This window comes from Frieseomelitta varia, unplaced genomic scaffold (assembly GCF_011392965.1).
Source record: "Frieseomelitta varia isolate USP_RPSP 00005682 unplaced genomic scaffold, Fvar_1.2 scaffold_271, whole genome shotgun sequence".
NCBI lineage: Eukaryota > Metazoa > Arthropoda > Insecta > Hymenoptera > Apidae > Frieseomelitta > Frieseomelitta varia.
In genome coordinates this window covers 72,209-96,568 of record NW_025110003.1, presented here as the reverse complement: position 1 = coordinate 96,568, position 24,360 = coordinate 72,209, and the positions used below count along the sequence as shown (strand labels likewise).

Sequence of the window (24,360 nt, the reverse complement as noted above, 5' to 3'; positions counted from 1 at the left end):
TTTTTTTTTACATTTTGTTCCGTCAACGTGGCAAAGAAGGACGGCCTAAAATATACAAATTAATATCATTTCAATTAGAAAATGATGAAAAAAAAGATGATCATTGTACGTATCAAGGAACAAAATGATCATCCTGCGTTATTATTCATTGTTTCAGTTCAACTTGTTCTTTCTAAAATTTAATATATGCCATTGAGAACATTTTATACATTGTTAAGGAGAGATATATCATCCTCTGATGTGGTTTTTTCTTTTTTTTTTTTTTTTTTTTTTTTTTTTTTTTTTTTTTTTTTTTATTTCTTTCTGTCTTTATGCTAAGCCCTTACGTTTTTTTGTTCATATACTGTCATACATACATGTGTACGTACACAACTAATCGAGATATTGAAATTTAGTGTTTCACGTTTCACACGTGCAGCAACTCGATATGCACGTTGTATACAAAAGCATGTGTATGTATGCATATTGTCAATAAAGAGCCAATATTAACGACGCGAAACCTGTCTGCCTAATGATATATGTTTAAAAAATATTGTTTATTCAATTGTTTCTTTAGAAATTCAGTTCAGTCTTACTCAAATCTCTATTCAAAGGGGGATTCGTTTCCTTCGTTTTATACGTAAGCCAAATTATATCGATGCGATACGAAACAGGAAAGCTTTTACATATACGCTGTACATAAATTTCCAATAGACGTAGAATCTACCGATACGTAAACAATTTAATTTCAAAAAATCAAAATATTTTTTCTTTTATATTGTCTCATGTTCCTCTTTCAAAAGAATATTCTTGTAAAGCTGTATACTTATTGTAAAAAGTCGAACGATTGTACTCTCTTGATCTTCGCAAACTGTTCAATTCGAGAAAAGTATCAAGCGTTATTGATATCCGTACAAATTATTCTACAATTCCTGAAAAAGAAAAGTTAAATGCAAAATTATCAACTGTATGTGTTGAATATCTGTGTAAGAGGTCGTTTTCCTTTACATTTTGTAATGCAGTTCTCTTTCGTGTACGGATACCTTGCGTGTCCCCCGAAGTGCACGATTTCTTGTATCATTCAAATCAGGGTACACTGGTAAAAGCGTTTCATTGACGCTGAAATATATATGTATATAAGTTCAATCCAGTCCATTAAGTCCTATTAAATCCTAATAAAATATTCATTAGGAATAAAAGTTCTGTACATAAGCAAATAAATAGCGTTTATGATAAATCTTTGCCGTACCGTGTACATTTCTTGAAAAAAATCTCTCCATGAAACAGATTATATACATATACAAAAATTTAATTGAATTACACACGTATACATATATGGGCACATTATAAATTCTTGAATTGTGATTTTATTTTATTATAGTTTGAAATTTTTATACTGTCTTTAAAGAGGGAGGAGAGTTAGTAATCTTGCCTGTCCAAAAAATGTAATTGTATTCATTGGAAGTTATAAAATGACAAAAACTTTGATTTCCATTTATTTGTATCGTTATCTTTTATCGCTTTAAATACGGATTTCCCACTAGTAAAATTTATATTTAATAAATAATGGAATATTCTTAAATATAGAGTGTAGCGTTTTTAGAATATTGTTGGTAATTGGGAATATCAAGGTATCTAAAAAAGTAAATGTTATTCCTTTAACATTTCTACCAAACGCAAAAAAGGGAACGTTCGATGAAATCTGCAATAATTTCAAGTTTTTCTACTAGAAACGAGCTTAAAATAACTATTTACCTAACTAATAATACTTACTTGCAATTAATATCAACTTGGATTATAAGAGAAAATAATTTCATTACTTGTTTAATTTAATCTAATAAAATGAAGGTAAATGCCATTTTATTATTAAATTGGAATTTCAAATGATCTGTACTGCAACAAAATAGCTTCAGATACTTTTTTGTTTCTTATTATTATTAAGAATGTGAAACATATTTTTTTTTTTCCATTTACTGCTGTAATTTCTTATTCATCTGAAACAAAATAATATTCCAAATATGCTGCATTTCCTCTGACTATCCTTAAAGATATTTTAAAGGTATTCCACATAGGGGAAGTTGATACATAAACAATTTCATTTCAAGGTATTATATTAGTTGCATTTTAAAATTGCAAAATGTTCAAAATAATTGAGAGACGTTCTGTGATACTTACTTTACGTGAAGGATATAATAAACGAGATATTGCAAAAAGGTTTGTATTTGCACAAAAAACACGCCAATTAGATAGAAAAAGAACAATGTATTGTGCATTGATGAGTCCAAATTCGAAATTTTTGGTTCGAATTTACGTGTGTCGACAGCGGTGGAAAAAGATTGAAAAAAATCCCTATCATCAAACAAAAAGAAAGTAATATAATTTCTCTTCAAAGAAAAGCAAAAAGATTGGAAAATTAATAAAAATCGAGGGTACACCATATCATCTGAACAGTGGATTTGTGGTAATAATTCGTGCTTCAAGAAGACAGTCCTAAAAAACATTCGTCTCGATTATATCGTGGAATAAGAGAGAGTGTTAAAAAGAATGATACAGTCACCCTATCTTTTCGCCCGATCGAACTTCGGTGGGACGAGTTAAATAGGAGGGTGAGAAAACTGGGACCAACTTGTTCCTTGGACCTTGGGAACAAATTGTTAAAATTATTAAACGCGTGAAACAAAGTTTCGGAAACATTAAAGCGTTTATACATCAAGAGAATGCCACAAATCTGTGCTACAGTGATCAAGACTCGAAGTTGTCACATGAATGAAAAATAGAATATAAACTGTAAATTTATGTCCAATTTCAATTGCTAATCCTTTGTTCTCGGAAATTTTTTTCGCATCATCTACCAGTAATTTATTTAGTATTATTTAGTATTGTAGTAATTGAAGTATCACTTCAAATAAAAGCATTGGAAGTAATCAAGTATACAAGTATACAGAATGTATACTATACTAAAACAAGTATAGTATACAGAAGTTAATGATACTTTGAATTTCCTGTGCCATTTTATAAATATTCGTAAGAAGCGACAAGAAGCCTAGTTTATATGAATTATTCCAATGAGTATCAACGTTCATTATAATTATCTATATACTAATAACTATAAGAAAAGGAAGTCCAAGCTATTGGCTAGATTTAAGTTGATGTTTCTTTACAAGGAGATAATTGAGTGCAAAGAGTTAATATTATTAAAATGGACTAACAGAATTATAAAAACTACTTTTCATTCATAAGGATGTATAATACAATATAATATATAATACAAAATAATATAGAAACATCCTCACAGACAAGGTATTATGCATGTATATTTTCAAAAATTTTTAATCCTCCAAATTTGATCATTAACATCCTCAATAAAATTTCATTCGTGAATTTTTTTTGAGCAAATTTTTATTCTTCCTGAGGAACCTTTTAAAGGTTTGATTTAAAAACTAATTCTCTAATATATAATAGCAAAAGCTTCTTTTATTTATATAGAAAGCATCTTTTATATGTATAGAAATTAGTTGTTTCTTTTTCTTGTGCTTCAGTATTTATTGTAGAGAATAAAGTATTTCAATTACGCATGTATTTGTGGGAATAAAGAAACTTCATATTCGTACCTGTTTATTTTCAAATTAATAACATTCGAAAATAATATCAGTACAAAGTTCAATATATATATTCTTACTCAAAAATTTTAGTAAAGTTCAATATATATTCTTTCTCAAAAACTTTTTGTAACAGTAAAATTTTTAACTGCTCGCGATATTATTGTTAATATATTAACACTTGACAGATTCTTTTTTGTATGAAATATCGTTTAATTTAATGCTTCTGATAATTTTTTAATTTTCAATTCTTTCAATTTTGAAATGAATACTGACCTTGCCCTAAGATGAAAATGGATACTTTATCTCAAAATAATCAAAATGTTGAAAAAATTAGAAAAATACTAAACTTCTCAAAGTTCTGATTCAGAATTATATTTTTATCCATGTAGTTCCAATTTCTTTTATTATTTTAATATCGAACGAGTTATTTTTATTTGCAGGTGCATTATTTTCAATGATATATTTAATAACAAAAATGTTTCGTTATATTTTTCAAATAAAGAAGATAATCTGAAATTTATCAAATCTTCTTAAATAAAGAATATCTGCAGATTAATCAAAATCTGTAATTTACAAATCGTTCTAAGTCAGATGTCGCTAGTAGCAAAAATTATTATACGCGATTTAAAACATATATGTTTGATCACTGTGTCAAAATAAGATATAAACTTGCTCGAGCATTGTAAATTTTAAAAGGGAAATATATATATATATAAATATATATAAAATATAAATATATGTATATATATATAAAAGATTTTATACCGTAAAATTTCTAAATTTAAACTATTGCTTCATAGAGGTTAGATCGAATCGCAGTGCAACTACTACAGTAAAACTAATGTATCTAGAATTTTCAAACTCTAGGGGAATTAATAACAATCTGTATTCGTGATTTTCAAGATTTCAAATAAACATCTGACACGTCACAAAAGTTATTTAATAATTACTTCGATTTTCAGGTAGTCGTATGTGTGCATATACATATGAAACATTCAACGCAAAATTAATAAACAACTTCATCGTTGGTTATGACATTTACAAAAATAGACTTTAATTATAAAAATAAAATGTAACTGCTTTTCCTTGACAAGTGAATCATAACATAAATAAACGAAATAAAATATTAAGAAACAGTTGTTTGTTTCTTATTATTTTTATACAAGATTCCCAGCAACGTATAAATCGTTCACCAGTAAAACTGTAATATTCAATTGCTGTTCAATCAATTTCATTCGAAACGTATTATTACATCGTAATTGCACAAGATATAGTTACAATTCGTGTTGAATGAAAAATGGCTGCAAACGTAAGAACAGGTGAGTAACACGTATTTACAAACCTGTCGATAGTAATATAACCAATAATCATCACCAAGAAAGGAATAACCAGTCTGTTTAATCGAAGAAAGTACATGTAACGAGATGCAAATAATTTTGTACCCCACATGTTCGGCATTGCAATCGAATGTCATTGCAATTGCATTGAACGTCATGTTTTTCGTCCGTACGTCAAATCCGATATATACCATTCGTTAAACTTTTTATTATTATCGCGAATATATATTTCGACGCCTCTGAAATCAAATTGTGTTGGAAGATATTTGACACTTGGCAGTGGGCGTATAATCGAAGCGGCTTGCGTTATTATCGTTCGCAAATTTTCAAACGTACTTGTGTTCGTGCGCGAAAATATACAAAAAAGAGTCTGTTTACTCAACCGAGATATCGCTTCATTTTGTGATTTGACTTCAGAAATGCGGATTCCTACACGTTCGGCTCCTCGTCCACCTATTAACTCGACGTCACAAAGAAACGTTATTTGGAATGGCACGTAAGTTTTACATTATATAATTTAATGCCAGATTCTCTCTGTCTGCTTGTTATTTTTGTAGCGTAAATATTTTTACCTCTCAAATGTATGTGCACTCGTGATGTATCTTAAGATGTTAGTGATATATCTCAAGATATATGAATATGCGATACAAGTATTTATTTTACTTTTAATGTTGATAGGAATAATGTTTTTGGTTCTTCGTTAACTCAACAACCTGTTCAGAAGAAGAAACCACCACCTCGGCCACCACCTCCAAAATTTACTCAAAATTACACACAAGCACAGAAGGAAAAACTTAAGAAACCAGTGTGTAGTCATCTGTTAAATTCATATTGCGCAATTAACGAACGTTCACTATTATTTATATGGTAATATAACTATGTTATATTATAGGTAAGGCCGACAGAACTTTTAACCAATCTTTTTGGAAGAAGAAAAAGTGCACATCCAAGCGTGACGCAATTGAATAGCCAGATACATAACACAATATTACATTCGGAAAACACAAATGGCTCAATTTGTTTGATAGATTTTAGTCCACCTGGATCTCCAACGTTCACAACTCGATCGAGTAGCGATGGTGTTAGCGTTGATAGTTTTGGCAGCGATGGAAACTCAAATCCATCTGCGTTCACAAGCAGTGGAAATACATCTCAAACGGAAAGTGCCTTTGAAGATGATTTTGACTTTTTTGGAATATCTACTAAAAAAACATCACAAAACGATCCATGGAAAGTTAATTCAGTGACAGATCCATTCGGACCATTAGAAGTCACTAATCATAACTCGTTACAGTCTACGAAACAAGTAGATGCGTGTTTTTTTGCTTTTAATGCAAATAATTATACCAACAATCAAGTACCTTTGAATCAGACGTCTTTGAAAACTACTCATTCAATGCCAACTATAATCCGTGCAAAACCACCCAAACCTCCAGTTCCAAAAGTTTTACAAATGAAAATGGAACAAAAGATCAATAATGTCGAAACTGATTCGAGGTGTTCAAACAAAACAGTGCCTTTTGCTAAGCCAATGACATTGGATTTAAGTAACTCATGGCAAAATGATTCTAAGGACAATCCTTCGCCTCCAATGCCTACAATACCACCGCCTGCACCACCTTTAGAATATTTAGCAGAAGTAAATAATGATTTACCAGTAAGTAATTATAATTTGTAATCTGTGATTATAACCAAAATAATTGATACTATCTATTTTCAGATCAATAGCGAAGAACCTTATGGCATTGCTCTGTACGATTTTCCGTTAATACATGCGGGTGATTTGCCTTTCAAGCAAAACGATGTAATATATTTGATACGAAAAATCAACGAGGATTGGATGGAGGGTAGAATAGGAAATCAACAAGGAATATTTCCTATTAATTTTATTGACATAAGAGTACCATTGCCTGGTATTCCAGATAATATAGTTACTGCTATCTATCCTTTCAAAGGTGAAACAACAGAAGATTTAGTATTTGATGTAAGTTAACATGACACAAACAAATTTTGATATGGTTTGTTAACCATTATTGTTTGCTCGTCTGACCATCACAATTCTTGTAAATGTTTCAAAAATAAGAAATTCATAGTGATTTATTTTCATTCGCTGTGAAATCAAAGTTTTCATTTACATTTTTTTATTAAATTTGTAATGACAAAACCCACTCGTTTATATCGAATTTTACACTACACTATATGTCTTCTCGTTTAAAATTCACTTTAATTTTATTTTACTTATATACTATAATATATGTTACAGGAAGGAGATAAAATTACAGTTTTATCGAGGATTTCACACGATTGGTTATATGGTGAGTGCAAAGATCGAAAAGGACAATTTCCGGTAAATTACGTAAATAGAATCCCATGTAATCTTCCATTATCACATTAACTTGCACGTTCTCTCGTATTACGAATGATATGTCAGTGGTTTTTCTGTGGTAAATTTGATTCTTGATCTTATACATGCGATAAATTTTTATAATGATATTTTCGTAAAATAAGAAACAAAAAGTTTTAAATTTATCGAGTCTTTCCATAATTGTATCGAATGATTGAAACGTATATTTCGAGAATTTCTATTTACAAAAAGACTGAATTATGTGCAAGTACGTATTGTCTTGCGAGAAAGAGGGAGAAAAAATTTCAATGAAACAAATATCGAATTTTTGAAAATAAAAGATTTACATTTTGAAACTTTTTAAAATCAAAAAGTAAGTAGAGTAATTTTTCAGAAATGAATTAATCTTTTCTAATTTTTACTTCATTATTAGTATTTTATATATATCTCAAATGTTATTTAAAGAAAAAATTAAATAATACAAATAAAACATTTCTTACTGTCATACAAATATTTAAGTATTAAACATTAAAATTATTCCTAAATTACATATGTAATATATATTTTTATACAAAATAATTCTTTTGCTAGTTAAAGACAGTGCCATTAGTAATACGTACGTTCGTTTCAAGCATAGGGGCGGTTTCGACTTTTGATAAGAATTATCGCGTCAATATATATAATCTAATATGACAAATGATACATATGTGTATATATGTATATATGAAACAAGCAGCACTATCTTTGGGTTAACTAGTGAAAGGATTATACTTACATATTAAAATGCACTTAAAGTGCAAAAATGTGAAAAAAATGTACATATAAAATTTTGTAATAATGTTATTTTTTTAGCAGAAATTTCAATGTAATTACGCACAAAATTGAGATTAAGATATTTAAATATTAAATTTCAACGAATCATATTTATTCTATTTAAGTTACCTATTATATAATATATAGAGAAAGTAATACTTTGATCATCAAATTTTTTGAATAACATTTCTTTGAAAATTTTTCAAATTGTCAAGTATAGATAAATCCTAAATTTATTGATAAACTAATTGAATACACTTATTTAATGAACTCAATAACTCTAAACAAAAATTTATAAAATATGCAATGTGATACAAATAACACATGTAAAACGAATAATTATATTTTCTCATATTCTATATAAAATATTCAAAACTTAGTAAATCAATGCAAAATTGCAACTAAACATGTGATGTTTTAGTGTTATTGTAATTATTTTGTTCAGCATATCCCATATTGTGTTGTTATAATAAAAATTACGTATTAGCTAGTAAAGGTAACAAAAAAAAAGAGTAATAAAAATTTTTTATAGTTAACTTATAGTTTATTACTAATAAACATGTATACATCATACTTTACACTTGAATGTACTACATATATATATCAAATCGTATTTTGTAATGTATATTTAAAATATATTTTGATTTATATTTAGTACATGAATATGCTGATTCTAAAAATATCAAATTTAAATATTCGCTATAGCATCACATTTTAATGTAAATACTTAATTATTCTCTCATTACAATGAAGAAAAATGTATTTTCCCAAGTGCGTGTAGATGTTTTTCAATTGTAACATGTAAAAAACTATTTAAACAATTTTTGAAATATTAAGCAATAGTTTTATAAATTCTATAATCTATGTTGGAACCAGATATTTGATTTATAAAATTCATATGACTTATACAATATGATTATAATTATAATTATACAATACGATTATAATTATAGCAAATTATAGCATAATTTGTTATATCTTCACTTTCGTGAATATAACGCAGAAAAATGTAGTTTTTAAAATTATTTCAGCATATGCAATGTGATATCTGGCTACATTAGTAGTCATTTCTTTTTTTAAATTAATTATTTAATGTGATAAATAATACTAGTAATATACTTCCTAGAAATATGTAATAGAAATTTCAATTTTTGTAAATTATAATAAAATGTATAATAAAATGAGTAAAAGACATAAACAAAGAAGAGTATACCTATCAAAAGTGATCTAAATAATAAAATTTGCCATGAAATATACGACAATGTGTCAAACAAAAAGTTGACGTAAAAAATTCATTTTATTATGTTTAATATTAAAAACTTTTATAAATTTTATTTATGTATTCTATTGCGTTAAATGTGCAACAGTGATATTATTATTTTGTGTAGAAACATTTCCAGAAATGGAATGTTCATCAAACGCAATAGCTTTTATTAAAACATTCGAAGACTGTATGGATTTCAAATGTGTCGGATATTTTGAACACAATGTATATTTGTTAATGCGTTTAGAAAATATTGAAAACATTACAATCTTATACCGCTTTAATGTTTGCATAACTACGCTCCTAAATTTTTCACCTGTGAGACAGTATAAAAAGAAATTGATTGCAAAATTCCAATGATATATGTGAAAGCATAAGCCACGGCACCATTTCAATAACATTTTTTCTTTCAACCTGAAAAACAATTAATAATTGTCAAATATAATTGCAATATGTATGCAAGTAGTATACATGTACACATAGTGTGTAATTTATATACCAGTGTATATATTCCGCTTTCCTTTTTGTCCCAGTATCGGGAAATTTAATCAAAATGATATCCCAATATAGTCCCAAAGTTTCAACTATTCCAAGGGGTAGTAGTAGCACTAAATAAACAGTTGATACTACAAACAATGTTCTGGAAGTATGATGTATTTTGTTCGTTTTATGTCTGAAATTTTCTAAGAAATAGCGTAATTAAATTTATTCGTATTTCTTTAATCACGCGAATTTTCTCGAGTTATTTACTTACGAGTCAACTGACAACGAATTTTTTCAGTTTTTTTCATGTGTATAATCAGTAAAATATTTCCAATAAATATAAATAGTAGAGGCAACCAAGTTGATAATGCAATATAAAAATACATTGCATTACCCCATGGTTTTATTTTCTTTTGGCATGGTATAAATTCAAAAACACTGTCTGTTTCATAGCCTGCAAATTAAACAAAATATTTGACTTTTGTAATTGTTATCATAACTTTAAGAATAAACGTATATGAAAAGAATTCTGAATAGCAATAAATGTAACGAAACAAAACATAGAATTGTTTACCTCCTGAATACAATTTTGTTAATGATATTATAAAACTAAGACATATCAAAATGACAATGATTATTGTTCCAGAGCAATTGTTACAATGACCATATAATCCAAAAGGAAACATAATAGCAAATAGTCGTGTCCATGTGAGAACTACTACTAGCCAGGTAGATGTAAATTGAAAGAATTCCATAGTAACGGAATTCAAACCGCATAGAAATCTGTTATTCTAAGAAAATGATAAACTTGAGTTTTTAATTATGTGTAAGCTAAATTTAATTTAATTGCTTACCATGAAAAGATTATTAACAAATATAAAATGTGATTTTGCAATACCCACAGCATAGTTAAATATTAGTGCTCCATTATCGGACAAGGCAAGTGCCTTTAAGTAAAGTGACAAATTAGATTCACAAAGTACAGGTGTACTTAATATTACAAAAGATATGGTATTTAACAACACACCTATGTAAATAATTAATCATTTATTACAGTACAATAGATCTAAACTACAAAAATGAAACAGCACATTATTATGTAATAAAATATGAGATTTCTTTTTTCGTTTTTACTTACCAAGTATTATAATGAGAAGTGTTACATAGCTAAGTAAAAAACGTACAAACTTAACAAATGGCTGTAATGATAACCAGTAAAAACGAATTTCACAAGGCCACACAATTTCCAAATCAGACTGTGAGAAATTATAAAGAAAATCCAAAGTTGTTAACGGTAATGGACATGTCAAATTTCCTTTAATGTAAGAACTATATAATAAATGTAAGTATGCACATGAGAATATACAATAATCTTTCTTTATCAATTACATTTATTTGTAATTTTTCTGAAAATCCCTTCTCACCTGACTTCATCTTTTACTGAAGTTTCACTAGAACATATTGTTTGTAATAGTACATTTAGTATTAATATGAATTGCAGATGTATACTGTTAAATGACACCATTTGTATACATGTGCTGAAAATATCAGAAAAATTGTATAATTCCACAAAATATGTTTTGACTTTAGATTTATGTGGTATCTATTCACTACCTATTCACTACCATGACTAATAATGTCTTGTAATAATGTTTTGAGCTGTAAAGGCACCTGCTGTTTTAATTATCATAACAGAATTATTCTTGGCAAATATCATTTCAATGCAGATAGCAGCTTATAAGATTTGTATGTATGTAGCTAGAAAGAGGCCAACGTTTTGTGTATATCTAATTGTAAATGTAAATTCACACGTACATTCAACAATAAAGTTTTTTAGAAAAAAAGAGTATTACGCTAAAAACTTTATATTATCATACATACAAGAAAAAAACATTCGCACGAAGAATTAAATATTACAAAATAATATATTTACTATAAAAAGAAAAAAACAAATGCCTAAATCAAAATTGTTTTAAGATGTTAAAATAACAACTTTAAATATCTAGTACATACTAAACAACTTTGTATTTTTTTTTTACGAATTATTTATTAAATGTCTAAATATAAGTTACAGGTGGTAATTAAATCTAAAATTAATATAATAAAAGATTTAGTATATATATTTAATTATAAAATATAGAAAAGATGGATTTAGTTAATAAAAATAGAAGTTATCATTTTATGGAAATATAAATTTATGGTATAAGTGTTCCATATTTTCCATATATAATATATACATATAGAATTCAGATAATCCACAAGTGAAAGGCACACGTGATAATCTAATATTCATTTTCATAAAGTATCGAATACTGCTTTTCTTCTGCTGCAATAGTAATAAATATGAAATAATATTCTCGGTATTTGTAACAAAATTTCCGTGTATTTTGTACTTTTTTAAAAATTATTTCATCGGGTTAATTAAATAAAATTGTATTTCCTTTAAATAATTTTCTAAAAATTTCTTTATTACATTTCTACGAAACACAATTAATATACTAGAGTATACAACAAAAATGACATTACATTTCTAGGGACATTACCTTTTATTTGTTTTGCCTATCAAAAATATATCCTTTTCATTTCATAAATTTTGTATCTGCCTAAGAATACTATATAAATTGGCATAATATCTGATACTGTTTTTTTTCCTACATCAATCTTTTATATCATAATACCAATATATAAATAAGTTTGTCTGGAGGAATAATTTCTTTTCTTTTTTTAATAATAATGTTTATTTCTCCATGTACTAGTAAATTCGTCAACTTCAATGCACTTCTCAAAACAATTTTATTACTTCTTCATTTTGAAATTCTAGACTCCTTAAAATTATCAATTATTTGTAATGTTTTCCCTCTGAAATATATAAATTTTTAACATATTTACAATCACATTCATAAAAATATGCAATACAATTTATCTACAAAAAAGTATAATTCAAGAAATTAGCTACGCATTCTGCTTATATACGAAAGAAATAAAAATGCAATTTTTAATTCTTATTTAATACAGTTAAATCAATTAGTAAAGAAATAAATCCATATCTCTTGACTAATAAATTTACTTTTGTCAATGTTTTGTTTATCAAAATACAGATTCTAAAAGAATTAGTTTCACATATTTACAAATGTTAGAAAATATTTGCACTATCAAAATAAATTTAGACGAAAGAAAAAGAAGAACAATTAAGCATTACAAATACATAAATTACTAATATATATCATAAAAGCATGTTAAATTTTACATTTATCGTTTCTGCATAATTCTATATTAATTATATTTTTTAAACGCGCAAAGAATTGTCAAATATTTTTACATTCATGGTTCCATTGCACAGTACATCTCAAGTGAAGTATGAATAATTTACATGACTACTCACATGATTTCGAATGAAATAATTGCTGATTAATGTAAGATCTATTTAATTATAAAATATATTTAACTCATACTATTTAATAAAATAGTTAGTATATTTATTTACTAATAAGTCAAAAATTATGTTCCCAAACTGGTGTGTTTGCACAATATGAATCATAATCGATAATTTTGCAAATTAAGTACATGCCTTAGAAAGAAAAAAAGATATTTACTGTATTTAGTATATATTAAGTTACAAACTCAGGTGTACGTGATCTTTGAGATATATGTAAAATATACGTTTAAATTTAAAACTAGTCTTGTATTCTCAATCACAGCCACTGAATAGAAAGAAAAATATATCTCTGATACTTTCAAAATTTTAACAAATGTTCTATCCATTTTTGTACAGTTTTTCTATATATTTCGTTACAATTATATTCAGAGTTTATTTTTAATTCTTATGTGTTAACATAAGTTTTCACTTATAAAATAGAATTTCTTGTATAGAGAAGTGTCTGTGCAGAACCATATAATGTGATATATGATATTATAGAATAAAAAGTTGTTAATAAACATTGTTTATCATTGAGAACAACATTATACATTTTGTTTTTTAATATTATACAATGATTGTACTTTCCATTTTTTCAAAACCTCGTTCTCTGTAAAAATTGTTATGAATAATCAAAAAATTTTTTTCTTTTTCTTTAGTGCAAAATAGTTTACCTTACATTATATGTAAAACAATTTATATTTCAATTAAAAATAATATCACTGTTTCTTGACAGCAACAGCAATGATATGCTTACTACTTTAAATTATAACAAATTTATATGTCGAAAAGTAAAACATATTTATCTGTATTTTATTTTCTAATATCACCTTGGTAAGAAATCAATCTATAGGCAAAGTAAGTTTCTCTATTGTATACGTAAATATGTACAAACTGGTATCTGTACTTTGCAATCATACAAGGGCTTGTGATAGTTATTTCTCACCCTTAAATCACAAGTATTTCATAATCAATTCGTTGTACTGTATCAGATTAATCTCTTACCTGAAAGCTTAATGTCTAATTGAAATATAGGTTTTAAAAAATTATTAATAAAGGAACGAAAATTGTTCGAAATAATTATGTTTTAATGACTAGTAAATTAGATATCAAGCAATATTCTTTAAATATGCTTATAATCCCATTTTGTGGTTCTCTTCGTGCAAATTGACTGTTTTCATTAAATAATCCAAAATTGAAAGCAACTGAATCTTTTTATAAAAAAATGAGTACATAAATTGTTGTCATTTTGTTCCGACGAAATAAATTTTTAAGGAATAAAATTAATATACCATAATAGTTCCGCATTCATATCTCATTATTGTACTGTGCAATCCTACATATAATATTTACAAAAATAAGCATCCCGCAAGTGCTATTTGTATGTGTGTGCACATACATACACACATATAAATATACATGCGCGCGCACACATACACATACACTTGTATATGATGACACTTAATTCTTTCATATTTTAAAATCAAGCCAGAAGCTGTTGGCTTTTCACATTTTAAAGTTTATACTAATTTGTTATGCGCACAGATCATATGAATATCCAGATCTTTCTTTTAGTCAGGTTTATATATAGGTATTTTTGGAATAAATTCAATTAAAAGAACCTGGAATGCAAAAGATAAAAACAAATAAGTGTGTGCTTATATGTAAACAGAGATTTGTGCTTAAGAATAGCTTAGACAATGATGTAACTAAAAGTATAAATGAGTTTATACTAATAAGGTTTCCATCATTTACATAATCAAGAAAATGAATTTGTCGTATTCTTTTCTAAGAATTAAGTAATGTATACAGGGTACATCACTTAAATGGAATCATCTAAGTAACTTTGTTGTTTTTAGAGACATGGATAAAGTTTGCTAATAAAAATTATTCAATACTAAGGCGCCGATAATATGGACATAATGATTCTTTTTAGATGGAGGGATCTGAGACTATTTCAAGGGTTTACTTTTTTTAAGTGCAATGATTTTCTTTTGCGTCATTAATTGATGTAGCTTGATGTTCTCTATAAAAAAAGAATTAATCTACGTATTTCAAAAAATTATTAGTCTAGGAAATATTTAACCTTAATTCTGTCATAAAATACGATAAATAGAGACAAAGGCATTATTTTTATATTCATATTCTCCTCGTCTCTCGTGCATAAATTTTATAAAATTACAGTTGAAATATCTTTTAAACTAACAGTTTTCTGACATACATGGTTAATATTTTTTTTTATAGAAAACATCAAGATACATTGATTAGTGGATAAAAAGATCATTATATTAAAAAAAAAAGAGGTGATCTTGAAATCTTTGGAACCTCTTCACCTACAAAAAAAATCATTGTTGTCATACTCTTCAGTATTGAATAACTTTTATTAATAAAGTTTGTCTATATCTCTAAAACAACAGAATTATTTAAGTGATTCCATTCAAATAGTCCATCCTGTATAATAAAAGATTTGTATAATTTAAAATTACGTGTTAAGACAAGATCAGTAAAAACGTAAGAAGATCAATTACATCTACTTACATATTCCATCATGGACGAAGTGTCGCATCTTTGTTTCGCTAATCTCCAATGTAATCCAAGTTTGTGATATAGTCTACTGTTTTCCCATTCTAATAATTTGTTTAAAGAATGTTGTGTCTATAAATAGTAAGATATAGATTATTTATATTTTACACATCTTATTGTATATATCACATATTGGTCAATAAGAACATTCGTATAAGGGTCAGTCAAATATAAATCAGAATTAGTGTGCCATATCGGCACGTTGTCACTTTTCCAGATAGGACGAGAACTATAGGTTAAGAGTATTTTATAAGAAATCCTCCTCTCAGAGCTCTATTTTTGGTCTAGCCATTCGCTGTTGCAACAAGTGAGTAGTCAGTACTGTGTCTGTTACACAACAGATTATTATTATTAATTTCTTAATCATTGAGAAAATCCATTGAAATTTTACATAAACTACGTTTACAGTTTGATAATGAGACATTATCAAAGTCAAGTGTTAGATTTATCACTATATCCCAGAAACCAAGTGAGCAAGTTTACATTAGTAAGGTACCATGTTTTGGGACAAAAAACTGTATATATAAATTTCCTTTGTGTTCAAAGAACTGCTGATCACTATTGTATGCTGTTGGACAAAGTTAAGGAAACCTATAGGTCGAAAAGATGAGAAGTTCCAATTTGTTCAATACTGCTTCTGCACGACAACATTAGATCTCATATTGCCATTTGAATGCATGAAAAAATCAAGATACATCAGACAACACTTGATTATCCAGTACTGATTTGTCATTGTTTATTTTGGCCATTAAAAGAGGCATTAGGGTGACAGCAATTCAATAGCAGCGAAGTAGAAAAATTTGTGTACAATTGGCTTTAGACATAACTTTCTTCATTTCATGAAACCAGAATAAAAAGTGCATGAATGTACTAGAACATATATAGAAAAACTTGTAGCATGTATGTAGAAAAGTAAATCATTTGTTTTTTTAAGCATTTTGTTAAGATAAAAGACTGCAAAAAATTTGACTGCCCCTCATTTTATTACAAAACTTAGTCATACATAGAAGCTCGCATAAAACAGATATATATTTTTTAATAGGAATTAAGTATTTACCCTTTTACTCAAACAAATAACGGGCCAAAGAGAACATCCTAATGTACAGCAGCAGCAAACGCAACCACAAAACAACCACTTAACATTAACTGGTAAAGTTTTTTTCAATACACTGTTTATTCTCATAACAGTTGCCTTAAATTCCTCCGGAGCAACTCGCGACACCAAGCCGTTTGGAAATTCTGATTCAAAACGATTACTGAGTCCAAATCTAAAATGAATAATTACAAATATATTAGACAAAAAAAATTCTTTTTTTTATTAAATATTTTCCAAATAAATAATTTACGCAAGCATAAAAAAACATGCGACAAATAAAAAAGATACAATATACAGGACAATATAAAAAAAATTTTACATAAATAAAATTAAAGAAAAGATCTTTTATTCTTAATTTTGTTCTCAATTGTAATATTTAAACATAAAAATCGAAATTGCTGAGAGTAAAAAAGAAATTACAAGTTCAGCATAAAAATAGTTCAATTCCTTTGTTCTCGAGAATGAAATTAGGCGCTGAACCTAAAAATGCAAAAAAGTATGAAAGGTAATAGAATTTTTCTTACACGGTCATGTTACCAGCTCCACGGATAATTATAGGATCCGGCACCGTTGTCACGTAATGCTCCTCCAAATTTTGTTCATTTTCCTCTTCTTCTTCGTAGATCGCATCGAAATCTGCCATTGTGTAATATTCAAGGCTTCCCGCTCTCAGCAAAGCAACTATACCGTCGCGACGGAACAACGCTTTATTCTACCGAGATGCAGCCCCTTTTCATTTATATCGTAGAATCGCAACGTGTGCACGTTGACTTTAAGTGTTCCGCGTGAACATTTCTGCTGTGGTCAGTAGCGATAGGCCAATGTAATAAATTTTCAGTTGAAAGCTATTTGTAGCATTAACGCTCACAACACAACATACGACGCGCACTGCGGATACTCACAGCTCATCAATTTTTCATTCAATGCGATTCCAGATTGGCCAACATTGTAATTTAGGAACAAACTTGTGTTCCTAGAACGAAAGCTATTTGTCCACTCGATGAATGTACCAATCAAGACAAATCATCGTGGGGCAGGACGAAACAATTCCGATAGATCTGACTTTCAGGAACGATTGCATTAATATTAAAAGTTTGTGTAGCAAATACATATTAATTTATAACAGATATCTTGAAAATATGAATTCAAGCTGTTTTCCCCCAGAGGTCACGTGGTTTTATTTACATCGATTGGCCCAACTCACAGACTATAGATGGCATTATCTATAGATTGCACGCATTATTAAAATTCAAATACAGATAAAAGATTGAAAATAATCAAACGCAATCAGACTTGTTACAAAATAATTTAATTATTGCGCCTTGTGACAATATTGCATTAATATAAAATTCAATAAATATATTCATATATCTGTTTTATCAAAAATAATTTCCTAATTAACTGTTAATTCTAATATATAATTATCGTTTTGTTAAATACAAATACATTTAGTCTTGTTCTATGATAATATCTGCTATGTCGCAAGAAGAATTTATTTTTAACGTTTTTTCGTTTGCCAAATGCAACAGAGATACAAAAGAAATTGGGAAGCTCAAAGCTTCGATGTTTGTCTTAGTTAAAAGATTTGGCAATGCTTTATAAACGTGACTGAAATATTTCTTATCGTTCATTTTATCTTTATCTCGTTGTGCGTTTCCCTCTATCTTCCTTCTTTTTCTTTCATCTTCTTGCATATCCTCCAGCATCGTACATTTTAAACATTTCCAAATGGAATATTTCAACTGCTTCATGTCAATTTTTTTGGGACGTATACAATATGCAATAGACAGTTTATTTGTAAGTTTTGGTACAGCAACTAGATTCTTCCCAGTGAAAGGCATTCCTAAGTTACTCTGATCTTCATATTGCGTATTATTATCATTTGTATCATTTCCTTCACTTTGTTGGCATCCTTCGCTATGAACATCAAGAGAATGGCTTGATACTTCATTTTCATTTGTAAAATTACAATTTTCTGCATCGTCACGCGAAGAAGTAACATTCGTATTTGTTAAATTTGTTAAATTAAGTTTTAGTGTATGATGATATAACTTGTAAGCTTGTATGATATCATAATGCACATCTGGGGGTAACGTTAATATTTCTTCGTTCCATTCCATTTTAGCAGTTCTAGTATGCATATTAATCGATTGACTGGGTAAAAATTTAGCATTCACATTCTTAATCGTTTCATCGTCATAACTTAGCTGTAATTTATTTCTCTCTTTTTCTTTTGACTGACGACACAGCTGACTCCTTAATTTATTATTGTATAAACTATTTTTTAAATTGGTCGCTTTCCAATGAGATGGACCAGCCCAGTGTATATTCATTTTTTGAATAAAAGAATATTCTGAAACCTTTGTTGATACTGTGTTGGTTAGAACTTTACAAACATCTACAATGTTTTCTACCTGATTAGGTACTATAGCACATCTATCTAAATTTTCTTCTTCTGTCATCTCAATATCAAAATAATTCATGCCAGTAGATACATGTTCATCTTCATGTACCAAACTTGCATCAAGATCAAATTGAAATCTGCTCTCATTATTTTGTCTTGGACTTTCATCATTGTTTGATTCATTTATTGTCCAACTATGGAAATCAAAATAAAATAAAGGGGGACAAATCTCCATGTTTGAAAAATCTGTTATTTCTGGAATCTTAAATGCTGTAGCTTCATCTTGCCTGACTTTATTTTTCACTGTATCTACCAAAATGTCATTATAACGATGCGGATAAAACTTTGAATTTGCATGGTTTGGCAACATTGCCTGATATAACATATCCGTAGTTTGTAAATCTGCTTCCATAGTTATTAAAGAAGGTTTCTCAGTATCGACATTAATTTTTAGAGCTTCTACAGTGGTAAATATTTTTTGCTTATTTTTTTTCTTCTTTTTCTGTATCATCTGGTTTATTCCATCTTGTATATTTTCCGTTACATCCTGACAATCCATTTCTTCTAAATTATTTTGGTTTTCATTGTCTTTGTGTTGCTTTTCCATTCCACTAATCATTTTGAGTATATCCGTATGTACGCCGTCAACGCGAAATCCATAAATCTTTGTGCTTACATCTAAAGATGTACTAGCTACTTGTAAATTAGACATATTGGCATCCTTCTTTTTAATCATATATGTCATAAAATCAATCATTTCTAAACTAAATGCATTTTTGACATTAATTTTATTCTCTGTACCAAGTTTTATACACTGTGATATATGTTCTGCCATTTGGGAAGCTGGCATATGCACCAGTAAACCAAATCCTAAGGAATGTCTTTTATCATTTGAACCTTTAGAAGTTATTGAAGACGTGTCAGAAATTTTACGACGACGAGCCAAACGTTCCGCTTCATCGTCATTTTCTAATAGGGTAAAATTGTTTAACTTTTGTGGAATCACAGATTTTCGCCGCAATGGAGACGAAGACACTGGGGTGGAATTTATAATTCCATGATCTATCAATACATTTGGCATAGATGCACGAGTTGCCATTTTGCTGCTTACGTTAAATACCATCTTTATTTTTATTCCTAAAATAAATATAAAAAATAACTCCTTTACACAAATTACAATATCCTTTTTGGAAGTATAACTTTGAAATGGTTTATAAAAAATATATTGAAACGTGCAATTGAATTATTAATTTTGCGAATTTCGTCAAAAAACGTATATTAAATGATTTACAAAATAACAAATAAAATATTTATTTATATTTATTCATATGTTACCTGTGTGCCAATGAAATCCTTTCTTTACATATTGAGATATAATAAATTTGAAGATATTTAAGTAAATATGTGTTTTTTAGAAATTGTAAACAAGAGTAAACTCGGTAAAGACCATTACACAAATTAGTAACAACGTTTTATTCCATTCAATGATAGTTTGGTGTTCAATTATCTTTCGTAAATATCAGTGTAATGCATTCAACATGTAATTATTAGTCTCCTATTTTCTTCAAATTGACATTAATGGTTAATACATAGAATGGGGCCATCATTACATAATTAGAATGAAAGAAAAACACACAAATATTTTTATACACAAATTGAATTGTTATTTTATAAAAAATTCTAGAAAAATTGGCGCGAAATGACTGCAAGAACAGCGACCGTAAAATCATCAAATTTAAACATCCTTCAAAAGAGTTTCCAAATCACGAAGCAATTGTTTGTAGAGTATCAAAGACGTTTTCTATCTAGAGACATCTTCCAAAGGCATCAGTACCTTTTTTAATGCTTTTAAGCACACGTCGGTATTTTCTGATTGTTTCATGAAAACTAATAATTTAATCGAGATAAATCCCATTCAAAGTATATATTAATAAAGACGTTGAATAACACACATGAACATTTTTTATCAAAAGTGTCGTGCAAATTGTCATTGACAAACAATTGTTCTTATTTCTGTTGTAAAAATTTTCAACAATTATGCAATTATAATAGTTTAACCAACAAATCTGTAAAGTAGAATACCATGGAGGTTTCGTTATTAAAATCCATACTGTTTGCTCGTCAGTGGTCAATAACAGTTGTTAAATTATAATAAAATGGTAAGTTGAAACGAATTTCACGTCCGATGGACATATCCAATAGCTGTCTATCATTTTCTCGTATCAATACAAATGCCATCATATATATTCAATTTGTATTTGTTTTCAATCGTCGTTCATTTTATATTTTTTACGAATATTGTAATGCAAGAAAAAATGTGAATATCAAATAAGTATAGAAATAAATGTGCAAATATTGTGAATTATATTCAATTTCATAAAACTTGTATTACAGAATACTTGTCTACTATTATTATTATTGTTATTATTGTTATTATTATTACTATTCCAGTTTTTATGATTGTCATTACAGGGTGCAAATATATCACAATTGGAGAGAGATATTGGCTCCGATCAGTTTCCTCCTAATGAACATTATTTTGGACTAGTTAATGTAAGTATAAATCAAGATACAAAACATTTAACCCTTTGCCGTCTAGTCTGCAGGTATTTCCAGTGTACTTAGGCAGGTTTATCATATCTTGTCTTATTGTAAACATTGTACAGTGTGACACACATTGTAAATAAGAAAGAGTCATTGATAAACATATCACAGATATGCAGTCTAAACAAATTTGCTTCAATAAAATCGTTGTCCAGTCACATTGGACATAGAACCGCAAAGGGTTAAAAGTTGTAAAATTTCTTTTTATTTTCAATATTAAAATTATTAATATTGATATTTATATCGTTATAGTTTGGAAATACCTGTTACAGTAATTCTGTACTACAAGCTTTATATTTTTGTCGACCATTTAGAGAAAAAGTTCTAGAATACAAAGCTAGAAATAAGAGAACCAAGGAAACCTTATTAACATGTTTGGCAGATTTATTCTACAGTATTGCAACTCAAAAAAAGAAAGTTGGATCTATAGCTCCGAAAAAATTTATTGCCAGGTTGAGAAAAGAGAAAGGTTAATATAAATGTATATATATTTAACATAAAATTTAATCTTGTAATTATAATGATGTATTTTATTTATTTTTATTTGATATTTAAATATGATATTAAACATGTTTATGCATGGTACATGTAACGTATGTATATAATCTTTCACAGAGGAATTTGATAACTACATGCAACAGGATGCTCATGAATTTCTAAATTTTTTGATAAATCACATAAATGAAATTATTCTAGGTATGCAAATTTCTTTGAATATATATGTATATACATACAAGTATGTAATAGCATATTCTTATATTATCAATTTTGCATGTCTTACATTTTAGCAGAGAGAAGTCAAAGCAAACCAACAGGAGGAAAATGTGGTGCAGGTGACGCTGGTTCACCACCAGAGCCTACGTGGGTTCATGAAATATTTCAAGGAATTTTAACATCAGAAACACGCTGCCTTAATTGTGAGACTGTATCTAGCAAAGATGAGGATTTCTTTGATTTACAAGTTGATGTAGATCAAAATACTTCAATTACACACTGCCTCAGATGTTTTTCAAATACTGAGACACTTTGTAGTGATAACAAATTCAAATGTGACCATTGTAGCAGTTATCAAGAGGCTCAAGTATTGTGAAAAAATTTTACAATTACAATAGACTTCCTCTTTATCCATTTATTTGATAAATAATTTTTGAAATAAATATGTTTAACAATTTGCATTATAAAGCTAATTTTCTATATAAATGATAACGAGTTTTATATGCAATAGTTTGATAGATTAACTACTTTATGTCAAATTAGCATTATTGTTACAGAAAAATCATAATTCTATTTCTACATTGATAAACATTGGCTGATTGAAAAAGGGCTGAATAAGAGGAAGTCTACCATACTAAAATTTAGAAGAATTTAACAATCCTCTTACATTCTAGAAACGAATGAGAGTTAAGAAATTACCAATGATACTGGCATTACATCTAAAGAGATTTAAATACGTGGAACAATATAACCGTCACATAAAAGTTTCTCACAGAGTAGTTTTTCCCTTAGAGCTTCGACTCTTCAATACCGTAAGTATTTTGCATATGTATTTATTTGTTCATTCTATTTCTTTGAATAATGTAATCTATGTTATTTCTATAATAATTTAAAGAGTGACGATGCAGTGAATCCAGATCGATTGTATGATTTGGTCGCAGTTGTGATACATTGTGGAAGTGGGCCTAACCGAGGACATTATATTTCAATAGTCAAAAGCCATGGGTTTTGGTTGCTCTTTGATGATGATATGGTTGATGTAAGACTTACTTATATTATAAGTATTTGTATTATGAAAATTATTTGCCTCTAATTATAATTTATATTTATATCATTAAATTTTCATTTTAGAAAATTGATGCATCTACAATAGAAGACTTTTATGGACTTACATCAGATATTCAGAAAAGTTCTGAAACTGGTTATATCTTATTTTATCAATCAATAGATTGTAATTAGAACATAACACAAATATATACTAATTAAATTATACAAATTCTATACGATAATTTCGTATTTTATTGGCATACAGTGTATAAAGTTAAAAATATTTTATGTTAGATTATTTATAAAGTAAAATATGTATAGAATCGATTATATTTTGTTTGTAAAATATAGAAAAAGTTATTAGCTACATGGACTATTCATTAATGCAATACCTTAAAAGAAAAATTTTGTATTTTAATTTTGATTAGTCTGTAATGAAATATCGACAAATTTCATTTTCCTCTGGTATTATTTTTCAGTAATTTTATATCTATTTACTTTTTATTTATACGTTTTTCTACATTATTTTTCTTTTTGGATTTACAGTTTTAAATCAATTTCAAGTCTACACAGTATATGTGTTATGTGAAAAAATTAATAGCTAGAATTTAAGAATTGCTAATCTCTGTGACTTAAATACTTAATTCTTAGAAGCTATAATTATTCTATAACTAT

At 27.8% G+C, this 24,360-nt stretch overlaps 5 protein-coding genes across 9 annotated transcripts; 2 read left to right on the top strand and 3 right to left on the bottom strand.

Moving 5' to 3' along the window:
* The first annotated feature begins 4,701 nt into the window (after positions 1 to 4,701).
* On the top strand, positions 4,702 to 7,445 carry LOC122528941 (abl interactor 1-like). 3 transcript variants are annotated; one of them, XM_043654603.1, is made up of 6 exons: positions 4,702 to 4,900; positions 5,336 to 5,414; positions 5,612 to 5,723; positions 5,811 to 6,575; positions 6,639 to 6,902; positions 7,182 to 7,445. In XM_043654603.1, the coding sequence occupies exons 1-6, from the start codon at positions 4,879 to 4,881 to the stop codon at positions 7,311 to 7,313; spliced, it is 1,374 nt and encodes a 457-aa protein (XP_043510538.1). In that variant the 5' UTR covers positions 4,702 to 4,878; the 3' UTR covers positions 7,314 to 7,445. The 3 variants fall into 3 exon arrangements, with proteins under 3 accessions (XP_043510538.1, XP_043510537.1, XP_043510539.1); XM_043654602.1 differs by having other exon boundaries at positions 4,708 to 4,900; positions 5,597 to 5,723; XM_043654604.1 differs by lacking the exon at positions 4,702 to 4,900 and adding an exon at positions 5,142 to 5,262 and having other exon boundaries at positions 5,597 to 5,723.
* Positions 7,446 to 8,991: 1,546 nt separating this feature from the next.
* Positions 8,992 to 11,708, bottom strand: LOC122528944. Of its 2 annotated transcripts, XM_043654607.1 has the most exons (5): positions 11,247 to 11,708; positions 10,961 to 11,151; positions 10,094 to 10,276; positions 9,839 to 10,022; positions 8,992 to 9,753 (listed from the first exon to the last, which is right to left on the bottom strand). In XM_043654607.1, the coding sequence occupies exons 1-5, from the start codon at positions 11,345 to 11,347 to the stop codon at positions 9,420 to 9,422; spliced, it is 993 nt and encodes a 330-aa protein (XP_043510542.1). In that variant the 5' UTR covers positions 11,348 to 11,708; the 3' UTR covers positions 8,992 to 9,419. The 2 variants fall into 2 exon arrangements, with proteins under 2 accessions (XP_043510542.1, XP_043510543.1); XM_043654608.1 differs by having other exon boundaries at positions 10,397 to 11,708.
* A 766-nt stretch (positions 11,709 to 12,474) lies between these two features.
* LOC122528945 (cysteine-rich hydrophobic domain-containing protein 2) lies at positions 12,475 to 17,870 on the bottom strand. Its single transcript, XM_043654609.1, has 4 exons — positions 17,441 to 17,870; positions 16,878 to 17,088; positions 15,776 to 15,892; positions 12,475 to 14,859 (listed from the first exon to the last, which is right to left on the bottom strand). Exons 1-4 carry the CDS (start codon positions 17,557 to 17,559, stop codon positions 14,809 to 14,811), a joined length of 498 nt encoding a protein of 165 aa, XP_043510544.1. The 5' UTR covers positions 17,560 to 17,870; the 3' UTR covers positions 12,475 to 14,808.
* Positions 17,871 to 18,288: 418 nt separating this feature from the next.
* Positions 18,289 to 21,046, bottom strand: LOC122528933 (condensin complex subunit 2-like). The gene is made up of 2 exons (XM_043654592.1): positions 20,656 to 21,046; positions 18,289 to 20,457 (listed from the first exon to the last, which is right to left on the bottom strand). Exon 2 carries the CDS (start codon positions 20,441 to 20,443, stop codon positions 18,365 to 18,367), a length of 2,079 nt encoding a protein of 692 aa, XP_043510527.1. The 5' UTR covers positions 20,444 to 20,457; positions 20,656 to 21,046; the 3' UTR covers positions 18,289 to 18,364.
* Positions 21,047 to 21,193: 147 nt separating this feature from the next.
* LOC122528934 (ubiquitin carboxyl-terminal hydrolase 46) lies at positions 21,194 to 23,974 on the top strand. 2 transcript variants are annotated; one of them, XM_043654593.1, is made up of 8 exons: positions 21,194 to 21,479; positions 21,793 to 21,873; positions 22,177 to 22,393; positions 22,540 to 22,620; positions 22,713 to 23,005; positions 23,313 to 23,450; positions 23,534 to 23,677; positions 23,770 to 23,974. In XM_043654593.1, the coding sequence occupies exons 1-8, from the start codon at positions 21,477 to 21,479 to the stop codon at positions 23,875 to 23,877; spliced, it is 1,065 nt and encodes a 354-aa protein (XP_043510528.1). In that variant the 5' UTR covers positions 21,194 to 21,476; the 3' UTR covers positions 23,878 to 23,974. The 2 variants fall into 2 exon arrangements, with proteins under 2 accessions (XP_043510528.1, XP_043510529.1); XM_043654594.1 differs by lacking the exon at positions 22,540 to 22,620.
* Positions 23,975 to 24,360: the final 386 nt, after the last annotated feature.

Excerpts from the sequence above, each read along its gene's own strand:
- LOC122528934 (XM_043654593.1), top strand. Across the intron at positions 22,621-22,712 it reads CATAAATGAAATTATTCTAG|CAGAGAGAAGTCAAAGCAAA; the intron begins GTATGCAAATTT and ends CTTACATTTTAG. Across the intron at positions 23,678-23,769 it reads TTGATGATGATATGGTTGAT|AAAATTGATGCATCTACAAT; the intron begins GTAAGACTTACT and ends TTTTCATTTTAG.
- LOC122528944 (XM_043654607.1), bottom strand. The coding sequence starts at position 11,347 with ATGGTGTCATTTAACAGTATACATCTGCAATTCATATTAATACTAAAT. Across the intron at positions 10,277-10,960 it reads ACTTCTCATTATAATACTTG|GCTATGAAACAGACAGTGTT; the intron begins GTAAGTAAAAAC and ends TTTAATTTGCAG. Across the intron at positions 9,754-9,838 it reads AAAGCGGAATATATACACTG|GTTGAAAGAAAAAATGTTAT; the intron begins GTATATAAATTA and ends ATTGTTTTTCAG.
- LOC122528945 (XM_043654609.1), bottom strand. The coding sequence starts at position 17,559 with ATGGCAGATTTCGATGCGATCTACGAAGAAGAAGAGGAAAATGAACAA. Across the intron at positions 17,089-17,440 it reads GGAGCTGGTAACATGACCGT|ATTTGGACTCAGTAATCGTT; the intron begins GTAAGAAAAATT and ends TATTCATTTTAG. Across the intron at positions 14,860-15,775 it reads CTTCGTCCATGATGGAATAT|GTTCTTTTAATTGAATTTAT; the intron begins GTAAGTAGATGT and ends TTTGCATTCCAG.
- LOC122528941 (XM_043654602.1), top strand. The coding sequence starts at position 4,879 with ATGGCTGCAAACGTAAGAACAG. Across the intron at positions 6,576-6,638 it reads AAGTAAATAATGATTTACCA|ATCAATAGCGAAGAACCTTA; the intron begins GTAAGTAATTAT and ends ATCTATTTTCAG. Across the intron at positions 6,903-7,181 it reads CAGAAGATTTAGTATTTGAT|GAAGGAGATAAAATTACAGT; the intron begins GTAAGTTAACAT and ends TATATGTTACAG.
- LOC122528933 (XM_043654592.1), bottom strand. The coding sequence starts at position 20,443 with ATGGTATTTAACGTAAGCAGCAAAATGGCAACTCGTGCATCTATGCCA.